General features: G+C 39.9%; 1 protein-coding gene across 9 annotated transcripts in view; it reads right to left on the reverse strand.

The window, feature by feature from the left end:
* The window catches only part of HECW1 (HECT, C2 and WW domain containing E3 ubiquitin protein ligase 1), a 348,636-nt gene that overhangs the window by 136,708 nt on the left and 191,369 nt on the right, over positions 1-20,559 (reverse strand). For 7 of the 9 annotated variants that reach the window (XM_074945295.1, XM_074945292.1, XM_074945294.1 and 4 more), the window contains 2 exons: positions 13,720-13,798; positions 2,537-2,706 (listed from right to left, as the gene is read on the reverse strand). In XM_074945295.1, the coding sequence (XP_074801396.1) occupies positions 2,537-2,706; positions 13,720-13,798 (249 nt within the window). The remainder of the gene's footprint in view (positions 1-2,536; positions 2,707-13,719; positions 13,799-20,559) is intronic. The other 2 variants (XM_074945293.1, XM_074945288.1) reach the window with 1 other exon arrangement.

A 20,559-nucleotide genomic window follows, 5' to 3' on the forward strand; every position in this document is an offset into this window, starting at 1 on the left:
CCAAATTAGACTTGTCATTCAATTAAGAAAAAGGAACATCTGGTTGCTATTTACACAAAGCAATTACACAATGACGGAGCACCTTATAAAAACCAATTCATCTAAAATGAATTCAGGACCTAAAACATTTTCATGGGAAAAAACCCCACACCAGATTTGTACATATCATGGGCCTGATTTTCTGCTTATGTAGTTATGTATACCTGTGAAAAACACACATAGAGTTGGTATAAAATGCTGCCATTCTGGTTTGATAGCATTTCCAATTCTCCCTACACAAAGTGAAAGGCAATGGAGAATCAGGCCCAATAACTTTTATTCAGTGGAAAGTGACATTGGTTTTTCATTGCTAAGACATGGACAAGCGGATGAAGGTTTCAGGTCACTGGTGCCTGGGGAACAGAGAATGTATTAAAGGGCTGTGGCAGCTAAATGTCTTCACATTGGCTGCAGAGAAGGCAGGAACGGAGTATGCTGACAGACACCACAATTGCTTAGAATTTCTTAGTCATGCAGGCTAACAGTACTAAAGATGAGAGCCTGGAGGCTCTCATGTGATCAAGAGACCCATGGGGCTTGGTGAAAAAGTTTGAAGCCGCTGTGCTCTTTTTTTTTTTTGTTCAAGCCCCAATTAGGCCATCTCATTGTTTTTCCTCCATCACTCCAAAACTCTGTCTGAAATGGAATGTCACTGAACAAACTCCGACATCCCGGCATGACTTGAGGAACAAGGAGTGCTGACAAACTGTCAGAGCAGCAGTCAGTCTCAGAGGGCGTGAGTCTCATTTAGACTAAAGCCATTTTATACGGCTCTGGTAATGCAAAGGGGACTAAAAGCAAAAGTAAATTATATTTAACTGTATTGACTTCACTGGGTGGGAGCAGAGTTAGGTTTGTACTGAATGCTTCAGAAAATCCCCCTCAGTCCCCATGAGTACAGCCACTTTATCACTATTTGCACAGGGACAGCATGTTCCTCCACTGAAAGTGTTGCCAGCTGCACCAGTTAATACTGAATGAAGGATTCAGGCCATGTCCCTGTTCCCTCCTCTGGGGTATCAAGTACTGGTAGCATGACTACACTCACATAGCCCTTGTGCTCCCTAATGCTGCCCATCTCCTGTGCAGGAGCGTGCAGCCGTTGTTCTTTGAACCTCTTCCCCCCAACTTTGGCATAGGGCTCAACACAGATTAGCCCAAGACTATTTTCCAGTTTATATTTAATTTGGATCCATGTATTTGTTTTGGATTTTTTTTTACCATTTTTCTGAAATGGAACTAACTCGCCCAATAGAAAACACTGGTAAATCAGGCCCTTTGTGTTCAGTGCCCTTCATTTACTACAGAGGTGCTGTATGCTGCTGTTTCAGGTGTACTTTAAAAGCAGCAGGCAACAGTGAAATGCACTAAGTTCTCACTGGTGCTTATTGAATCAGCAGGTGCAGCTGATTTCAGAGTATTTCTTCCAGGTGTTGAGCAAATGTGCCAAATCTGCCTCTAATTTACATTACCACTGACATTTTTAAATCACACACACCCCTTTTTGATTGCATGCTGCATCTGTAGCACCTCACATAATATTCTCTCTCTATTTTCATAACTACAAGAACTTCAATCAGTCTAACAGCAGTTTTCAAAAACATCCAATTATATTTTTCAGTGCTGGGTGATGCCTACATTCAATAATGATTTTTTAAAATTATGGCCTTAAAATACAATATGTATGGAAAGTATTAATCTAACATTCATTTTAGTAGAAAATTATGCCTTTGGCATTAATACATTTAGGATTATCATGTAACAAGAACAATCAGTTAAATCACAATTTTAACCATATTGACCTATGGGCCAGATATTTTTTATAAGGCTTATAGATTGCTTATGAGCCAGACTTCTCCATGATGCTTTTGAAGTCATGTAAAGAAAAATGCTAGCCTGCTAGAAATGATTGGGTCAAGAATCGTTAACTAGGGAATAAGTATTTTGGTAGTGTATTAGACAAATAAATAACAGGCGCTTAAATTAGCAAAAATCTGATGTACAAAACAAATAAACAGATATTCAAATACACTGGAAATGTATGGGTAAAATATATTTCTGCCTGAGGAAAAGATAAAATAAGTGAAGCTGAAGCTGTATGCAGTCCTATGATTGTACTAAATTGTAAGTTAACCTTAGAACCAAATGAGACAATAGATCAAGCTGTTTGACGCAGGCTGCAAAGGGGGTTACCCAGAAAATTTATATGTATGCACTTTTCTATTGAGAACTAACAGTAGTTAAAATAAATTTGACCAAGTTGATTGATTTAAGCTTTTTTACATTAAAAAATAAAACCCTGATTGGTAACAAAGAAGAAGCTAGATTTTTTTTAACGTACTGTGATTGAGATATCATCAGGCTTATTTCCAGGTTCTAAGAAAACAAGGGCTAAAACAGAATAGAAACAGTTAGAACAGTTTTAGCCCCTTGTTAGAAACAAAGGGCTAAAACAGAATAGAGCAGTCTAGAGAATGGGAGATACTCAGCTGCCTACCTCTCCTTGCCAGATAGGGTTCACAGTATTACACGTGATCTTGGATCTCTTCTCCTGTCCATGGTGAGGAAGTGCTGGGAAGATGCTGTGCTTTCCAGGCTGAATGGAAATCTTCAGGTATGGGTCTGGGTTGAAGAACATTCCTTTCTTCAGACCCAAAGCCTGGAAATCTGCAAAAAGTTGAATATTCGGATTAGCAATCACATTCCAATTAGTGCACTGGAAAGCCAACAGAACTACATGGGGAACTAATGACAAATTAAAAAGTAAAGGAGGAACATGAAAAATTCTACTACATTACTTCTACATTACTTGCATTGTAACATAAAACCAAACTGTAACAAATAATTTCAATAACACCTAGGATTTATAAAGTACTTTAAAACTGAAGTACAAGCACAATCCTCCCATCTATGGAGAAAGTAAAAATTAGTTTGTAATTAAGGCACAAGAATGGGAGTCAAAATAAAAGAGTTCTAATTTCCTTCTTTGCCAAAGACTTTGTATGATTAAGGGCAAGTCACTTAAATCCTTTGCGTGAAATCCTGACCCCATTGAAGCAACACACTTACTTGACTTCAGTGAGGCCAAAATGTCACCTTTTGTGAATTCATTTTCCTTTTGTAAAAGGTTCCCAATAAATACACTCTCAAAAAGTGTTCTGTGCATATTTATTTACATTTTTAAAAGAACTATCCTTAGCCAAGATCACATTCCTTTTGGGTGTGCTTTCTGCAGAAAGTTTCTGCTGAAAACACCTCAAAGTTTCATCCTTTAGAATTTGCGGAAACTGAATTTTAGATTTGCACATGGAAATACTCACACTTAAAGCACTTGTGTATTCATCTAACCTTGGAACAGAACTAATACCATGTGAATTATCTAACCAATCACAACAAAATTTAATTTCAAACACTAATGATCAACTGATTGAGAAAAAAAATTCTGAATTTGAATAATGAACAAATTCAGGAAAATCATGATCTGCTCAAAGATACTCCACAGGCAAAAGGAGAAGCTAAATTTGTCAAGATTCTCTTAATTCTATTTGATACATTCAGTTAAGCTGCAGTAGGTGAAATGCACAATATTCCTTATATGAAATATTTCTTGTAAATATTTTTGATGTTCTCTGCATGAGAAAGGTGGAACTCATTTGAATCCTGTATGTTAGAATATAATGCTTTATTGTTTTTTTTTACAATAAAAGCATCATTGTTCAACATTAATTTTATTGCAATATTATTTTATTATACAATGTAATGTATTTTATTTTTGTATAGTATATAATACAATCCAAATTTTCAAACACAAGTGCCTAAAGTTTGGTTCTGAAATCTAACATTCATCTAAATATGGCTTTAGGCACCCAAATTTAGTCAACTGGGCTTGGAAGTTTTGATATGATATCATATGGTTTTTAAACTATTGCTGCTTAATGGGAGCTTCCCCCCACCCCCAGACTTTAAATAAGTCTGCTTCTTTGTACTGGTGAGCTTCTTCTAAGAGAACCTAGGAAAGTACATGCTTAGAGCAGGATTTTTAGCTGCACAACTCCCAGGGGCTTTACTGTGAGTCATGCAGATGGAACGCCCAAGTGCCTCTTTTCAAATTTACTCATAAGGTCCTGAAGAAGGGCACATAGCCCATTATTGCTTGTCTTTTTGAAGCCCATGAAATACCTGTAGATTGTTTTGTATCTCATTAGTTCAGGACTCCTTAGTAGCTAGTGCCTGTACCCGTTGAATCTCTCTTTTTCCAGATGCATTTCTAGCTTCCTTTGGAACATGAAACCACTTCCTTTTAATGATTTCAGTGTGTGATTCTTTATTTCAACTGCTATTTGTATAGAGTTTTCATTCCCTTTCTTTTAAAACTCTATTTCATATTGAAACAAAGGCAATAAATAGCAGTTTTGCTTCTTTCTTTCTGTCACTGCCTTAAAGAGATGTAAAATGTTAGGGAAGATAAATTCCACCATTTTTGGAGACTCTTCTAAATATTTTTTTAATATTTCTCTTGGAGGATTGTTTAAAAGTCCTAATCTGCCACACGTTCATTATCACACAGTTTTAATACTTTAACAGAAACCTGATGAGACAGCTGAGTCAATATGTTAGATGAGACCAATTAAAACCCATTAACAATGGTACAATTGTGTCAATAAGAGGATATGCTGGATGGATTGGAACTCCTAATGGAATGCTTTGCAAATGAACACAAAGTGTATGTCAGAGTACAGCTATGTCAAAGAGTAGGGACTAAACTCTACGGAGCTAGGCAAAAATATTTTGCTTTACTAGACAGTTTGTGATAAGACCCAATAAAAGATAGTCCCAAGTGAAAGAGTAAATAATTTTGTTGTGGTTGTTTTTAAGAACATAACTCCCGTTGTGGGTCAGACCAATGGTCCATCTAGCCCAGTATCCTGTGTCAGACAGTGGCCATGGAGCTTCAGGGGGTGACAGAACAGGGTGATTTTGGAGAGATCTACCCATCTTCCTCTCCTGCTTCTGACAGTCAGAGGTTTAGAGCTGCCCTGAGCATGGAGTTGCATCCCTGACCATCCTGGCTAATAGCCATTGATGGACCTATCCTCCTTGAACTTATCTAGTTCTTTTTTGAACCCAGTTATACTTTTGGCCTTCACAACATCCCATAGGAATGAGTTCCACAGGTTAATAGTGTGAAGAAGTACTTTTTCTTGTTTGTAGTAAACCTGCTGTCTGGTTTTACCATGTCATTTGATTATCTTCATTCCACCAAGTTTTCGTGATGCCTATTATATTAATATCCCCATTTAATACCAAGCACTCTATCTAGTTCACCCATCTTAGTATTTAGACTTCTAGCATTTGCATACAGCCCTTGTAAATTTTGTCAATATTCAATTGCTTGCCTTCATGTGTTATATTTCAATGTGACTCTATTTTATTGGACTGTTCCTCACGAGTGCCTGCCTGTACTTTACCAACTTCTTTCCGTTTCCCTTTACTAGGATATAGAGTTTCCCCCTTTAATAAATATATCGCTATGGGATGTCTCTGCCTGAACTGTGTGCACCTCTGCACCTGGGACATTCAGCTCATCAGGCAGAGATTTCAAAAGCTGTTGCACATGTGAGCATAAAAAACTTGCTGTATTTTAAGAATCCCATTCTCACATCTGTCAAATACTCTTAATCAAATACAAACCAGGTTAAGTGAAAGAACACTCCCCTAGAAAGTACTTCTGTGAGAGTGTGTGGTGTCATGCTCTTTGTAGCATCATTCCACAAATAAAATGTTTTGGTTCAGACTGTAAACCTTATGTTGTACAAAGGTTTAAAAAATGGGAAGCTTGTATAGACTGCCCCTCCTGAGCATGAGGTTCTTATGTACAAGACACCTTTCAAATAAAGTGTGGCTTCCAATTCTACTGAAGTCCATTATGATCAACTGGCTTTGCAGTGAATACTGCACTATCAGCAGTAGACTCCAGGAAAGCCCAAACCATAATTTAAAAAGGGATGCTGATGACAGTGCCAGAACAGAATAACAGAATGAGGCTAGTAATGTAAGCCACAGGATGAGAAAGTATGAGAAAAGCCTCTAAGAACTGATTTTGTTTTGTCTGATGTCTCCTCAAAAGACTCTCAAACAGAAATATTTATTGCTCTATATGTTTCTACATTTTTCCCTTAGAGAAAAGATTGCCCACGTTATTATCCAATGATATGGGTTATTGACAGACAGGAATGAAAATATCTAGCCCTTGATATTATAGTTACCCGCTCATTGTTCTTTATGAGCAGGTAACTATAATGACCTTCCAGCCTAATTCTATTACCTGGAATAAACTATGGAGACCATAGCACTCAGTATTTAAAAAACCAAATCAGCTTTCACTAATTATCTTCCAGATACTTGTCCAAGTACAATTCAGCCAGGCACTTTTTGGGATAGTTTGTTTCTCAATGTCATGTATAGGGGAAAGTTGCATGATATGGCACATCAACATAATTTTTTAAAAAATTTTAGTGCACATAAGTTAGTTCTGTGGTACACATATTGAGGCCAGCTTTCAGTGGAAGGTTAAAATGGCCACAACTTTTATTGACTTGTCATCAGCCTATGGCAGTGTCTGGCACAAGGGCCTAGAGCTGAAGTTATCCAACCTGCTTCAATCCAGCCAGACATCTCAACTCACTAGGTCAATGCTTTCAAAGAAGAAAGTTCCGTGCCCATCTCGTAAATCAGGTTTGCAAAAAGTGGAGGCTGCACAATAGCCTCCCACAAGGATCAGTACTTGCACCATCCCTTTTTAACTTATACATAAGTGATATGCCTGAGATGCTCATTTATACTGATGATCTGTCATTAGCGACACAGGCCTCAACATACAGCAAAACAGAAGACACCCTTAATGCTGATCAGAAGAAGATGGAAAACTGTTTTCGATACTGGCAACTCAAACCCAATCCATCAAAAAGTGTGTCGTCAGCTTTCCATCTCAGCAATTCTGAAGCTAAGAGGATGCTGAACATAAACTTCCGTGGCAAGGCAATCACCCACGATCATCTCTTCATCACAACTTTATCTATCAACATCTGAAACAGGTGACCCATAAAACAGAGTCATAACAATATCTTCCAAAAGCAAGCAGGTTCTAGCTGGGGTTGCACTGCTTGAATGCTATGAATGGCAACAGTGGCTTTAGTTTATTCCACAGCCAAGTTCCGCGCAGCTGTCTGGGGAAGAAACTTGTACACAGACCTCATCGCTATCCAGCTAAATGCGGCTATGAGACTTGTAACTGGCACCCTGAAATCCACTTTGCTGCCTTGGCTTCCAGTCCTCAAAAACATCCCTCCTCCAACCATACAGTGAGAGGTGGCTATGATGTGTGAGTACAAGAAAGCTCTCGCTAACCAAAAGCTCCTGCTCCATGACAACCTCATTCATGGTCTCACACTCGCCTTAAGTCCCACCACCCATTCCGGGCAGATGGAGAAGCAAGTCTGTCATCCAACTTCAACCCAGAAGACACCTGGCAGATGCAGTGGGCAGACCCTGGCATTTACCAAGCATATCTTTAGATGATCCCATCATTGAACCACCTGATTTCTTACTCTGCCTAAGATAGTGGATGACCAACAGTATTAGGGCATTACATGGAAGATGTGTGCACTTGATGCACAAATGGAGTAGCAAGGATTCAACACAGTGCAAATACAGAGACCTTCAAACCATTAAGCACATTGCAAATCAGTGCCCAATCTTTACATTCCCAGGATGTATAGCAAAGTTGCACTGTGCATCACCTGAAAACCTCGAATGGATTTCAGACCTTTCTATCAACTTGTAAATGTTGCTATTTCCACATGAAAAAAGAAAAGTTATTCTGTGGTAGTCCATGGTTCCCTGAGTCAGCATTAAACAGGGAGAGCTTATGAACCTTTAACAGAAGGGAAGAGCAGCTTGTGTCAATGTAGGGAGGTTGGAATAGTCAGAGGGAGTGTCATCGGATCTGTGTTTACATGGAACTAGTGGCCCCAACATTCCATGCTAAGGTCACAGAGGGGTTATAGGCCTGGGGTTGCGTTCGGTGAACAACTGCACCTTGTCTTTGTGTGTGTGATGTTATTTCTCTCCTTGCTGTGGAAGTACCGATTATCAGATTAACTATATTTTAACTCTCTCAACAAATACAAGGCCTGGTTCTTCCTCTGGTATGCCAGTTTTATAGTGGTGTAACTGCACTAAAATTCGTGGCTTTACACTACCACAAGAGCAGTGGAACGGAATGGAGAATCAATCCTACAATTATGAAGAGTTCTTTTTCCTTACTATTATATGAACCCTGCACTAGGTTAATGGAAGCATGGAGGAATGATACGGTGAATACAACTCAGTCTGTGAGAGGAGCAGTGGCTGACATAAGATAGAATGAAGGCACCTTAATAATTTGAGGACCAGGCCCTATCTTTGATCTCACATTATCCAACCCATTAGACATATACCATGTGTCAGTTTATGGTTATTCATAAATTATACTTTTCTACAAAAGAGATTATGCACAATCAATCAATTTGGAAATATCAGGCCAAGTCTTGGGAAAATGACAGGGGGAAGCAGGAGGGAATCCAGGTAGAGAGAGAGAACAAGCAGAGACTTTCAATTCTATATACTTTCAATTCATTTAAAGTTGGAAATTATAAACTAGTTAATACCACTTCAAAGATTCTGCACAAGCATGGCAAGGTCAATGGGACAGTATGTACTACAATTCAACCTATAATTCATTAAAACTCTCCTTAGGGACTAATTTTCTCCATCCCTTGGAGTCATTCTCTTTCAGGAAATTACAAAGCTATTTGTGGAAAAGAAAATTCCAGCTCTGAGGAAGATTGCTGAGCAAGGCAATGGGAACTGTTTTGGCCCAGAACTGCCCCAGTATCCAGCTCTCAACTGCCATGACTCTTTAAAGCGATCACCCTAGTAGTTATACAAACAATTCTGGAGAATGCGTGATCCCAAAGCATGGCTGAAGCTGCTAATAGTTCATCAGAGAACTATTTTACTTACCTGCCTTTCCTGCTGGGAAGTGCCCTTCTACACAGACACGCAGTAGAGCTACTGGCGCTAGCACACTAAAATACGGCAGTGTGGCAGCGGCAGCGTGGGTGGCAACTTGGGGGACACCCAAGCCCGTCGGTACCTACTGAACCACTGAACCACTACTCGTGCTGCTGTGGCCACACTGCTATTTTTAGCACTCCAACTTGAGCAGAACGAGTGTGCATCTTCCTACTCCCACGTGGCACACTCTAACTCGCCGTGTGGACCCTGCCACAATACACTAAAAGTTCTGCAGTGCACTTTGATCTATTGTTGTAACGCCGACAGACCTGGGACCTCTGGAGCTTAGTGCATGAGCCTCTACTGCATGAGCTAAAAGCCATTTGGTTGTTAGCTAAGGCTGTAGAGCAGAATCATTTCCTCTCCCTCTCTCTAAGTGGTCTCGGTGCCACTAAATGGGACAGAACACAACACCCAGGAGGGTCAAACAGCAGTAGACCAAACCACACTAGGAAATGTTTAGTGTGCAGTTGAGGTTCCACCTGGCTAGTTAGTGTGCAGTAAGCCTGTGTGCTGTACAGTCACACCTCAACTTGCCATACATTAGCTTTCTGTATAGACAAGCTCTGAGTGCAGGTATGAGGTTCTTGAACTCAGCATAGTAAGAAAAGGGTTCAGGGGTGCAGCTGTACTGTTGATGTCAAGAGAGCAAATATTAAGAAATTAGGAAATCTTATGAGTAAGGTAAAGTGACAGGAAGTATTAAAATCCAAGAGTGCAGAATAAGGCAGGGGAATCCTAAAAGATCCTATATATAAGGGCCAACAGGGTACGCAAGAACTCTTGGGTCAGGTTCTATGGCCTGCGTTATGCAGGAGGTCAGACTAAATTGTCAAAATGGTCCCATCTGGCCTCAAAATCTATGAACAGACTCCAGATCCTCTTAAAAAACAAAAATCCATGAAATAAGAATTGGCCAGAGTGGCTGCACAAGGAGGCGTTTAAAGACCTGAGATTTTAAAAAATAGAAAAGTGGGGAGGTAAGCAAACAAGAATCCAGTCATAGCAGGCTTGCAGGGAAAATATTAAGGACAGAAAAAAAAAAAAAGCAGGGGGAATGAATTCATGATAGCCAGGGGCACTAAGGAGAATTAGAAGAGCTTTTTATTTACATAGGGGAAGAGGCAGAAGTCGTACAAAGGAGAATGTAGGTCTATTAATAAATGAAATGAGAAGAAATTAATTATTCAGAAATGGCTGCAAGACAGAACTCCTTTTTAATTGTCTTCAGAGAGAAAATAATACAATGGAAAGTTGAACAATTAGTCTCAATATTCTAACAGTGAGGGTGATTAACCACTGGAACAAACTACCGTCTCTGGAGGTCTTCAAATCAAGACTGGGTGGCTTTCTGGAAAACATGTTTTAGTCAAATACAAGTTATTGGGCTCAGCACAGAGTACCTGAGTGAAATTCTCTGGACTCTGTTATACAGAAGGTCAGGCTAGATGATTTAACAGTTCCTTCTGTCCTTAAAGTCTATGAATCTAGGTCTGTGCCTGGGAAGCACAAACCTGTTTTGGAGGTTATGGAAAGTCACTTCCATCCCAGCAGAAGCTCTGGAAAGGTAATAGACTCCTGAGCAGTAAACAGCTTGGGTTTATAAAGAATACATCCTAATAGCTTAATATGATGGCGGGGAGGGGCGGCTTACAAAATTAGTGAATAAAGGAAATACAGGCTGAGATTTTTCATAGGTGCCAAAGGGATTTGGATACCTAATTCCCACTAAAATTGGTACCCAAATCTCAAGGTGTGGGTGTGCTATGGATTTACATAGTGGCATTATGATATTTTATACCTTATTATCTATCCCTTTCCTAATGGTTCCTAACATTGTTAGCTTTTTTGACTGCAGCTGCACATTGAATGGATGGGTTCAGAGAACTGTCCCAGGGTCGGCTCTAGGCACCAGCTAAGGAAGCTGGTGCCTGGGGCAGCAAATCAGAAGGGGCGGCACTCCGGCCGTTCTTGGGGCGGCACTCAGGTGGGGTTTTTTTTAAATTATTTTTTCCTTCCTCGGCGGCACTTTGGCAGCAGCTTTTTTATTTTTTCTTCTTCAGTGGCTGCTTTTTTTTTTGCTTCACTGCTTGGGGCGGCATAAAAGGTAGAGCTGGCCCTGAATTGTCCACAGTGACTCTTTCTTGAGTGGTAACAGCTAGTTTAGACCCCATCATTTTGTAGGTATAGTTGGGATAGTGTTTTCCAGTGTGTGCATTACTTTGCTCTGATCAACACTGAATTTCAGTTGCCCAGTCACCCAGTTTTGTGAAATCCCTTTGTAAATCTTTGCAGTCAGCTTTGGACTTAACTATCTTGTGTAATTTTGTATCATCTGCCAATTTTGCCACTTCTGCCTAAAATTTTCATAAGCGCCCCCAAGTGTTTTAGGTGCCTAAACAATTTTTATTGATTTTCAATGAATTGTGCTGATTTATACCCTCTGAGTATCTGGTCCTTAATCTCTGTAAAATGGGGGTAATAATACTTCTCTATCTCACAAAGCGGTTAGGAGGATAAATTCAATAACGTTTGTGAGGTGCTCATATATTATGGTCATTAGTGCCATAGAAAACCCTGTAAACAGTGTACAAGTATCAAAATGTGTAAAGATTAAAACTCAAGAAAAATTATTGAAAGTGATACACAGACTTACAACTAGGAGTGATAGGATGAAATTAAAAAAGAGAAAATAGACGTGGAATCTCACACAAACTTCATGACAGTAAGATCTATCCATCAACCAGCAGAATAGGCCAAAGTGCCTTCAGCAAATATGTTAGGCTGTCACTGGACCATGAACTGTCTTCTAATGAAGCGGCTGTTTCATTATGAGAACCTGAGTGCATTTCGTCTTTCTGCATGCAACATGACAAAGAACTCAGACACTTACAGCTGTCTATAATCTGAAGTGTGACATTCCTCTCAGAGAGGTGGAAAAGTCACTTTTTTTTTTATTTTGAAAGGTAATTACAGAGTTGCTTTGGAGTTTTAAAATAGATTGTATTAAGTCTAATTAAATAGGCCCCAAATATTTCTCTTAAAATTTTAAAACATTAAAAAAATTATACTAATATAATCACATAAAAGATAAAATAGCCACAAAAGCCATAACTGTTCATGTTACCATTGAACAGTTAAGGCTTGAGCTAACCTCTCACAGGACCAAATTTTGATTCCCTAAATAAGTGAATACTGAGAAAAATTCCTACTGAAGTAACTCAAATTCCCATTTCTTTCTGATCTCAAATAGTTAGTGGTTGGCTAATCCCCTGAAACATGAGAGTTTGTATCTGTTATAAGTGTTTATCCTATCTGGGAACATTTGGTCAGGCAAACTTCCGCTGAACTCAGTGATTATGATTCAGTTTTTATTCAGTACTTTCTCAGGCAAACTCTCACTGACTTAAATGGAAGTTAGCCTGAGTAAATGTTTGTAGATTGGATAAACATTTAAAACCTAATATCAAGATAGGGATACAAAATAAGGGACATATAAACCACAGACTACATGGGATTAGGAAGAAACTTTCCCTGTGGGAAGGTAGTTCCATAATTATCCACTATAGGGTTTCTCTGAAGCATCTAGTACTGTCTACTGCAGCAGGCCTGATACATTGAGCTAGCTGGGCTGATCCAGTATGGCAATTTCTGGGATTTGTCTCCAGGATGTTAGTTTTATGGTATTTTTTCCCTTTTTCTTTTTTTCACTTATCTACTTACATTACTTAATTGCTCTAAATGTAAAGTCCTCTTTTTGTTTTCTTTATAGTTTTACTTAGACTGCAAGCTTTTTGGGGAAGGGACTGTCTTTTTGTTCTGGATTTGTACAGCGCCTAGCACAATGGGGTCCTGGTCCATGACTGGGATTCTTGGACACTACCACAACACTCTACTACTAATAATTTTGAAACAGGAATGACAGTCAAGGTGAAGGCATACTAATATCTAAGGGCAAATTTAGAAAAGTAGAAGCCTCTGTGAGCCCAAAGTACAGCATGCACAAGCTCATGTTTACGCACATCGGTGGGCCTGATTCAGGGAAGCGCTGAAGCATGTGCTTAAAGTTAAGGATGTGCCGAAGTCCCATTGACTTCAACAGACCTTAAGGATAAGCATAAAGTTAATCACGTGGGTAAGTGCTATCATGAAAAGGGATGTTTTCCTGAACTGGGGCCTGTATAGGCAGCTGCCACAATTATGCATGTAAGTTTAAGTAACTGCAAGTACAAATGGATAGCTGGACACCTGGCTGCTCTTTTGCACATGCAATTAATAATAATACTTCATTCTTATCTAGCATTTTTTATATGTAGCTCTCAATCAGCTTTACAAAAGGAGGTCAGCATTATTACCCCCATTTTACAGATGTAAAATTGCTTTCAATTACAGGTACACCTGTATGCATGTTTTCCAGGTGAACCTCTGCCTCCTTTCTTCAAACCTTTGGCCCTCAAAGTTTCAAGGCTAAGTCTAAACAGTTTATTGGGGTTGTTTCATGGTTTAAAAATCTCCAGTCCACCCTCTGGTCTCATAGCTTTATGCATTCAAACAAAGACATACCTGAGAGTGAAAAACTGATCAGTCTCCGACTTCCTTGACTCTGGACCGGATCTTCACTGGTGATGCTTTTAAAAATCTGCTGGAAGAAGGAAAATGGTGAGATAGCTGCCTCCAATGATTCTTGAACAGAAAACTGACTTAATAACTGTTATTCCTTCTGTCATCAACAACTGAGAATCAATTACATGCTTTCATTAGGAAACTATCGATCAAAACAATTTTATCAGTAAAGTAAGAAACCAGCCACAAGGGAGCTCCTTTTCACAGAAATGAAATACTATGCAAGAAATTACTGTAATCTTATAAGTGTTTTGTGGTAATAAAAAGAGTACTTCCTCAGTGGAATATCTGTAAACAGTAACTGCTTAGTAAACAAAAAATGGAATGCAGTTCATAAAGACAGGTATGTTGCCCCTAACTCTAATAGAAAACTCTGGTCTCAACAAAATGAAATGTAAATCTCTGTAGTTCAATTATTCTAGTGACTCTTCAGCTGATGGCCATGAACCTGTATTTATATTTACGGGTTACATAAACATAAATTATTAATCCCATGAAAAAAGCAGCAATTATGAAATACTGCGGTGACAAATGTACAGGGGATGTCTGAAGAAGCAAGAGCTACAGTATATGATCATTTGAGCTTGTTTAATAGACAGAATCTTCAAAAAGTGGGCCCTGTTGGGCTTGACTTTTGGACAGCATGTTTCTTGCACACCACTGATCTGAATGTGGAAATAACTCTCTTTTTCTCAACCCCATCTATACCTTTTAGACAATAGTGGGTTTTTCTTCATGAACCTGAGGAGCTCCTGTTTTAATTTAAAAAGATTGTATTTGCTTGAAATGTGTCAGTGGCAGGAGAGAAGGGAATTGCTCTGTTGCTGACTTTATGCTCAGGACACAACAGAGTAGTTTGCCAGCTGGTGCTAAAAACTGGGACATTGTCACAGCTAAGAAAATAAATCCTTTACCATCTCTTTCTGGATCAAGCTGAGGAAAGCACAGGAGGAATAGGAAGATGTGTGCATGGGGAATCAATCTGCTGACTGCAAGACTTTAAATAGGAGTTGAAAAAACTGGGAGAAGTGGGCCCACTGACACACAAGTAGAGAAGATGGGGGAGTTGAGCTGCTAGCAGAATGGCCTACCGGCCACTTCTCCTTTGATCCTCAGAATGGTATCAATTTCCCCTTAAATGGTTTCAACCCTTGAAATGGTATTCAACTCAGTGGCGGGAGCATGTTCCACACACCATCTAGCTCCTTCACCTTCCTCCAGAGACATACCGGGAATCGGAGTGAAGTGATTCATAGATTTTAAGGCTAGAAGGGATCATTATAATAAGCTAGTCTGACCCTCTTGAAGAACACAGGCCTTAAAACAGGGGTTTCAAACACATGGCCCGCAGGCTCCACGTGGCCCACAGAGTTATTTGCTGTGGCCCGCCAAGCTCCCCATGCCCTTCTGCCCCCCCAAGTTATTTCCTGTGGCCGCCAAGCTCCCCTCACCTGCCACTCCACCCCCCACAGCGCGCTGCGTCCCCGCTCCTCTGCCTACCTCCAGGAGCTTCCAGCTGCCAAACAGCTGCTTGGCGGCACTTAGCGTTTCTCTTCTCTTTGTACCCCAAAGTGGCCAGAAGTATCAAAGCAGAGACTGGAGGGCAGACGCTATGTTATCACAAAGAAGCGCCCCATTACGGAGGCAGGAAACTGCATTAGGAACCAGTTGGAGCGTCTTGGCAGTCTTCAAGAGCAGCTATAGGACCACCACATTACTTTAGTATAGCATGGAGAGGATAAAAATGTGGATGACTAATGTCCATATTCGTGAGAAATGATCATAGGCTTCTGGTGAGCTGTAGAGGATGAAAGGCATGATAGGCCTCTACTGCTACCGAATACCCTAGGAGGAACAATGGACACAATACTCCTTTAATGCTGCACAGCATTATGGGAGAAAGCAGGCCAATCAATGACGCAGACACCACTTCTGCTTATTCTTCTAAATGCATTCCTCGAAATATTAATATACCCAGCTTGTCTGGGTGAGTCATAACCAATTTGCTTTCACCCAGATCTCTACCTTAAATCAGACTCGAGGAGGCTAGGGAGACTGTAGAATCTAGTTTGATAAAAGGAGACAGAACTGACAACCTTGGTCCTTCCAAATGTCTTACAATCTTCCTTAACTGCTAATACAGACCTAGAGGACAACACAAGCATAATCTTCCAACAAATGCCAACGCTGAGGAAAACTCTGAAGAAGAAAAATCTGTATTTTCCTTTTATGTTTTCTACCAGCTGGTAATTAAAGCTGCCCTTCTTCATACTTACAGTTTCTACTCTAATATTCACATATCTTTACAGACCAACCAGATGGATAAGAGACTGTCGGTCCCATTTCAAGAAGCCCATGGAGGTTCCTTTTAAAGAAGCAGCTATGCTTCCTATTTGTTGGCTTTACCTATCAGTATCGACTGTTTTCGTACCAAAGCTTCTAAACCCTGAGCACTGCTTTCCAATCCTGAGAGTGCTGCCTACCGCAGCCCATCTCGACTGGATAATTCCACAGTGAAATGGGTATTGGGAAAGAGTCTTCATAATGCCAAATGCCATCCAAAGGAACTTGATAAAAACAGAAGTGGGCAAATTCATCTTTGGTTGTGACTACAGTGGGTGTTATACAAAGGATGAATTTGGCCCAAGGACTCCAAAGAGAGACCTTTTCACAGTGACCCAAGCTCCTCTAGCAAGTCAGTTTTCTGAAGTAACCTAGGTATCACTGAACCCCTCAGGAAGCATTTGACATGCTGGATATCAGAAGCAAGAGTGCTTTGAATGAAGAGTCATTAAGTGCGACAGTGGGAAAAAGAAATGTCAGATACAGGCATGAATCCTGTCTTTGCTGACAAAACATTAGCTGCAGAGTGCTTGATGATTTGCTTCTTGTATATGTTATTAACTAAATTACAACTTATCAGCTATGTATCAGTTTCAATGTAAAGGCATGTTTCAAACCTTTTAGGGAAACCTGTGAAACTGACCTAGAGGAACACAGCATAGTGCCCTACGGAATACACTTGCATCCTACATCATAGCCACCATCCACCCAGCCCCTCACAGCATTGTCAAAACCGTTTCTTAATCAACAGGCAAGGCACTAAAGAGCAAAGTGATTCCTTCCTTCCTCTCCCAAGAGCTAAGTCTGCCTGGGCAGTGCGGCCAGCGTGTGGAGTGAGAGACAAAGAATGGCTATTGAATCTGGGGGTGAAATTAAAGCCAAAAGGAGTTTTGCCATTGACATCAACGTGGTTTTAACCTCTTCCATGCTGTAGTGTAGAGCACTAAGCAGCAGTCACTGGGAAACCCAAGCTGTCCTACAAATACCTATAAATTAATGGTACATGGGTCACAATAACAGGAAATTTCTGTTATAAGAGCAGAGTTTGGTAGCTTTCCCCAACCTTCTTGCTTTTTTCATTCCTCAGCCCCAATGGAACAATCAGGCATCAGGAGGGAGAAGCCCTAAAAGCCAGAGCATTGTCTGTGGCAGTAGTTCCGGAAGGCCTCCTGGCTTTCCAAGCACTACAGAGCGAAGACTCATGCCCAGGAAGAAGAGAACTGAAGAAGGGGAAGGGAGAAGAGGACTGGAAAGGGGAAGAAGAGAGAAAGGAAAAAAAGAAAGGAGTGGAAGAGAAAAGACAGGAATGTGTGGGAGAAGAGTAGAGAAAGGGAACAGGACCGGGGAAGTTGGGGGCTGTGCCATGAGAACATGATTCTCTTCCAACATTTTGAATTTTCCCATCTATAGGAATATGCAAAGAAATTCCTCTCACTTCTGATGTCCCAGTTCTCAAAAAGTCCTGGTCCACTTTAGTGAATAAAACTTTGCTAGAACCATTTGCTAACAACAACACTTTAAAAACACAACTGTAGCTAGCATGGGTTACATTCCATTGTGGTCACAGCCACAGAGGGAAGCATGTCTGCAGCTGGTACTTAGGCAAGGGTTTTCTATGTGGTGTTGGCATCTGCAGCTTTTTTGGTACATAGGTGTAGCTGTTCTGAATAGTATGCTGTAGATTAGAGAGCTAAATTAGCACTCCAGTGCTAAATGTTAGTAACACTCAAAATGTTTCACCACTGGGATCCCACTGTCACAGTTCAGCTCAAGCCCACTGGACCCAATGCCATAAACTCACCTTGAATTGGTACCTGGCATGATTTAACCTGTTATGAGTTTTGTGACCTCAGGTCAATTTTTACAACTGCCCAAGGTAATTCAGAAAATTGAAACGAAGCTGGTGGAGTCAGAAGAATGACATAGGTCCTGCTTGACATCATTTATATTTAGATACACCCCCTCTTGCATTGCAAGAGAGGTCTAAAAGGGGCCTAGTATAAATGAGAATGAGGCCTATTGAATTAAAAGGAAGCAATGTGGAAAGGGCTGTGTTGCTTTCAATTGTATTTTACAAGACACAAATAATACTGGATCTTTAGCCTCCTCTTAAACTGGAGATTCCAAGCAAGGAGGAACCGTGGGCTTTTGATAGATTTAGAAATTCTTAGTTAAGAGCTGGGACAGATGGACAGATATTCAGTGAAAGGGGTAAAAAATGTTTCTCCAAGAGATCCAAGAATTAAAAATGCACAAAGGATTCAAAGCTTCTATTATGCTCACATTGCTGATGTGTAACACACTGACCTACATTAATTCCCCACTTGAGTATCTTCTGCTCTTAATCTTTCAACCAGTAAGTAATGATTACTGGAAAATAGATTTAGAAAAATATTCAATATTATATAACTATATTCCATCACAAAAACTATGTTAAGTGAACATGAAGACTATACAGAGAAGCACTCAGAAGCCAAACAAATGGATGCCTATACATCCATTGCCCCGGCTCCTGGTGCATATGCATTATGACACATTCTTTAATTACATGACCACATATTTCCCCCCCAAATATAACATATTATTTTGTCTATAATCTTAGCTTTGCAGGAAGCAAATATGAGCTGAAATGCAGCTACTGCATGGACACACTTCAAAAATCATTAAAAGGACTCTTCAAAATACAAAACTAAAAATTGCATTTTTGGCATATACATTTGGCAATTGCTGCCTGAATATTGAGAGTCAGAAAGTTATGAGTGACTGAAAACAAGATGCAGCCAATCTAGCGTTCGTATATGTAACTTTTGAGTAGTGGGTTTCTGCAGGTATTGAGGGTGGATGGACTATTTTATACCCTTTCATTCTTCAGTGAATTACCCTTTGTCCTTCATATTCACCTACTTAGTTCTTCCCCCCCAACATTTTTTTCTCCACCCCAGGACTAGGACACAAAGTGTTTCTCAGGGAAGGAGGTAGAGAAAGAGGAAAAGAATGAAAGATGTTTCAGGAACAAAACAGTTTATGCTTTTCCCTTTTCACTCCTGAAAATCAGAGGTGAAATTCTGGCCCTATTGAAGCCAATGGCAAAACTCTCACAGATTCCAGTAGGGGCAGAATTTCACCCTAGGTGTTTTACTTTCCCAGCATATGGCCTGATCTCCAAACTGTAACAAGGAGTGAATTATCACGCAACTCCTGACTGGTGTGAGACCATTCTGGCAGCACCATTGCCAGAAACATTACACTTTAATTTATCTATGCAACATTTTTCAGGCTCTCTCAAATGTGATTTAAAAAAAAATGACGTGCAGCATTTAAGCTACACAAATCATACTTTGCTCTTGTATAGCAATGTCACTTTTGCCCCTTAAACTTGTTTCTCATCCATGGATGTTAGGGCTGTAGGCTTTCAGATGTATGGGAAATGCTTGACTGCAACCCACCTTAGAGAAGAGGACCGCTTAGTCAGCGCCCTTTGCATTGGGAATCCCAAATGAGGTAAGTTTCAAGATACTTTTCCTTCCCTACCTCCTCTAATATTTTTTTAAACTTGGATGGTTTCAATAAGTTCCCAAACAGTCTAAAACTACACAGGTTGTAGCAAAACAAGATTTATTTAGAATAGCCAGGCAAAATCAGATTAAAACAAAATAAATGGTATGCAAATCATATCTAGTCCTAAATTCTGCAAAAGCTCATGTAGGTTTTGAGTCAAAGCCCTCAGAAGTCAATAGGAAAACTTCCATTGACTTCAATCGGCTTTGGATTAGGCTTCTAGATCGTTATAATTATTTAGATTGGAGCTAAGAAGCAAAAGAATATCTTTCTAGACAATGCATTCTCCTGAGCTTGTGGGTTTTTTCCCCTTCTGTTTCTCTGTGCAGCATGTCTGAGACCAAGTACTGAATCTCCAGATAGGTGTCATTCTCTGTACTGCTAACCTCAAGAATTTAAAAAAATCATGAGTCCAGCCCCCAAAATGATTAAATTGGTTTAAAAAGCATTGATGTTTCACAGAGCAGAGATATTTAAAAATATTCTTTTTTGTCTGGTGTTTGAGCCTTGGAGATTAATGTTTTCAAGCTTTCCTCTACAACAGCAAAGGCTAGAAACTTACTTTTTAAAACAAAAATAAAAGCCAAGATTCTCATGTAATCACATTGCTCCAAGAGCTGGGCTCCAATTAATTCAAACATAAGAAGACTCATGAAAAAATCCCATGAGCTAGCAACCCTACTGCAGTGCTATAATTTTCAGATTTCTCTGATGTCTTATTCTCATACCAAACACATGCCACCAAAATGAATATCGGTGTTTCAACAGAAATGAAGTATTCCAGTCCATCTGTTTTGCCATGTTCATTGTAAGCTTGTACAAAGTCATTTAGGATTTTATTCACTGCTTTGAATAAACAACACTGGAGTTCATCTTTTT

Source organism: Natator depressus, chromosome 2 (assembly GCF_965152275.1).
Source record: "Natator depressus isolate rNatDep1 chromosome 2, rNatDep2.hap1, whole genome shotgun sequence".
Lineage (NCBI taxonomy): Eukaryota > Metazoa > Chordata > Testudines > Cheloniidae > Natator > Natator depressus.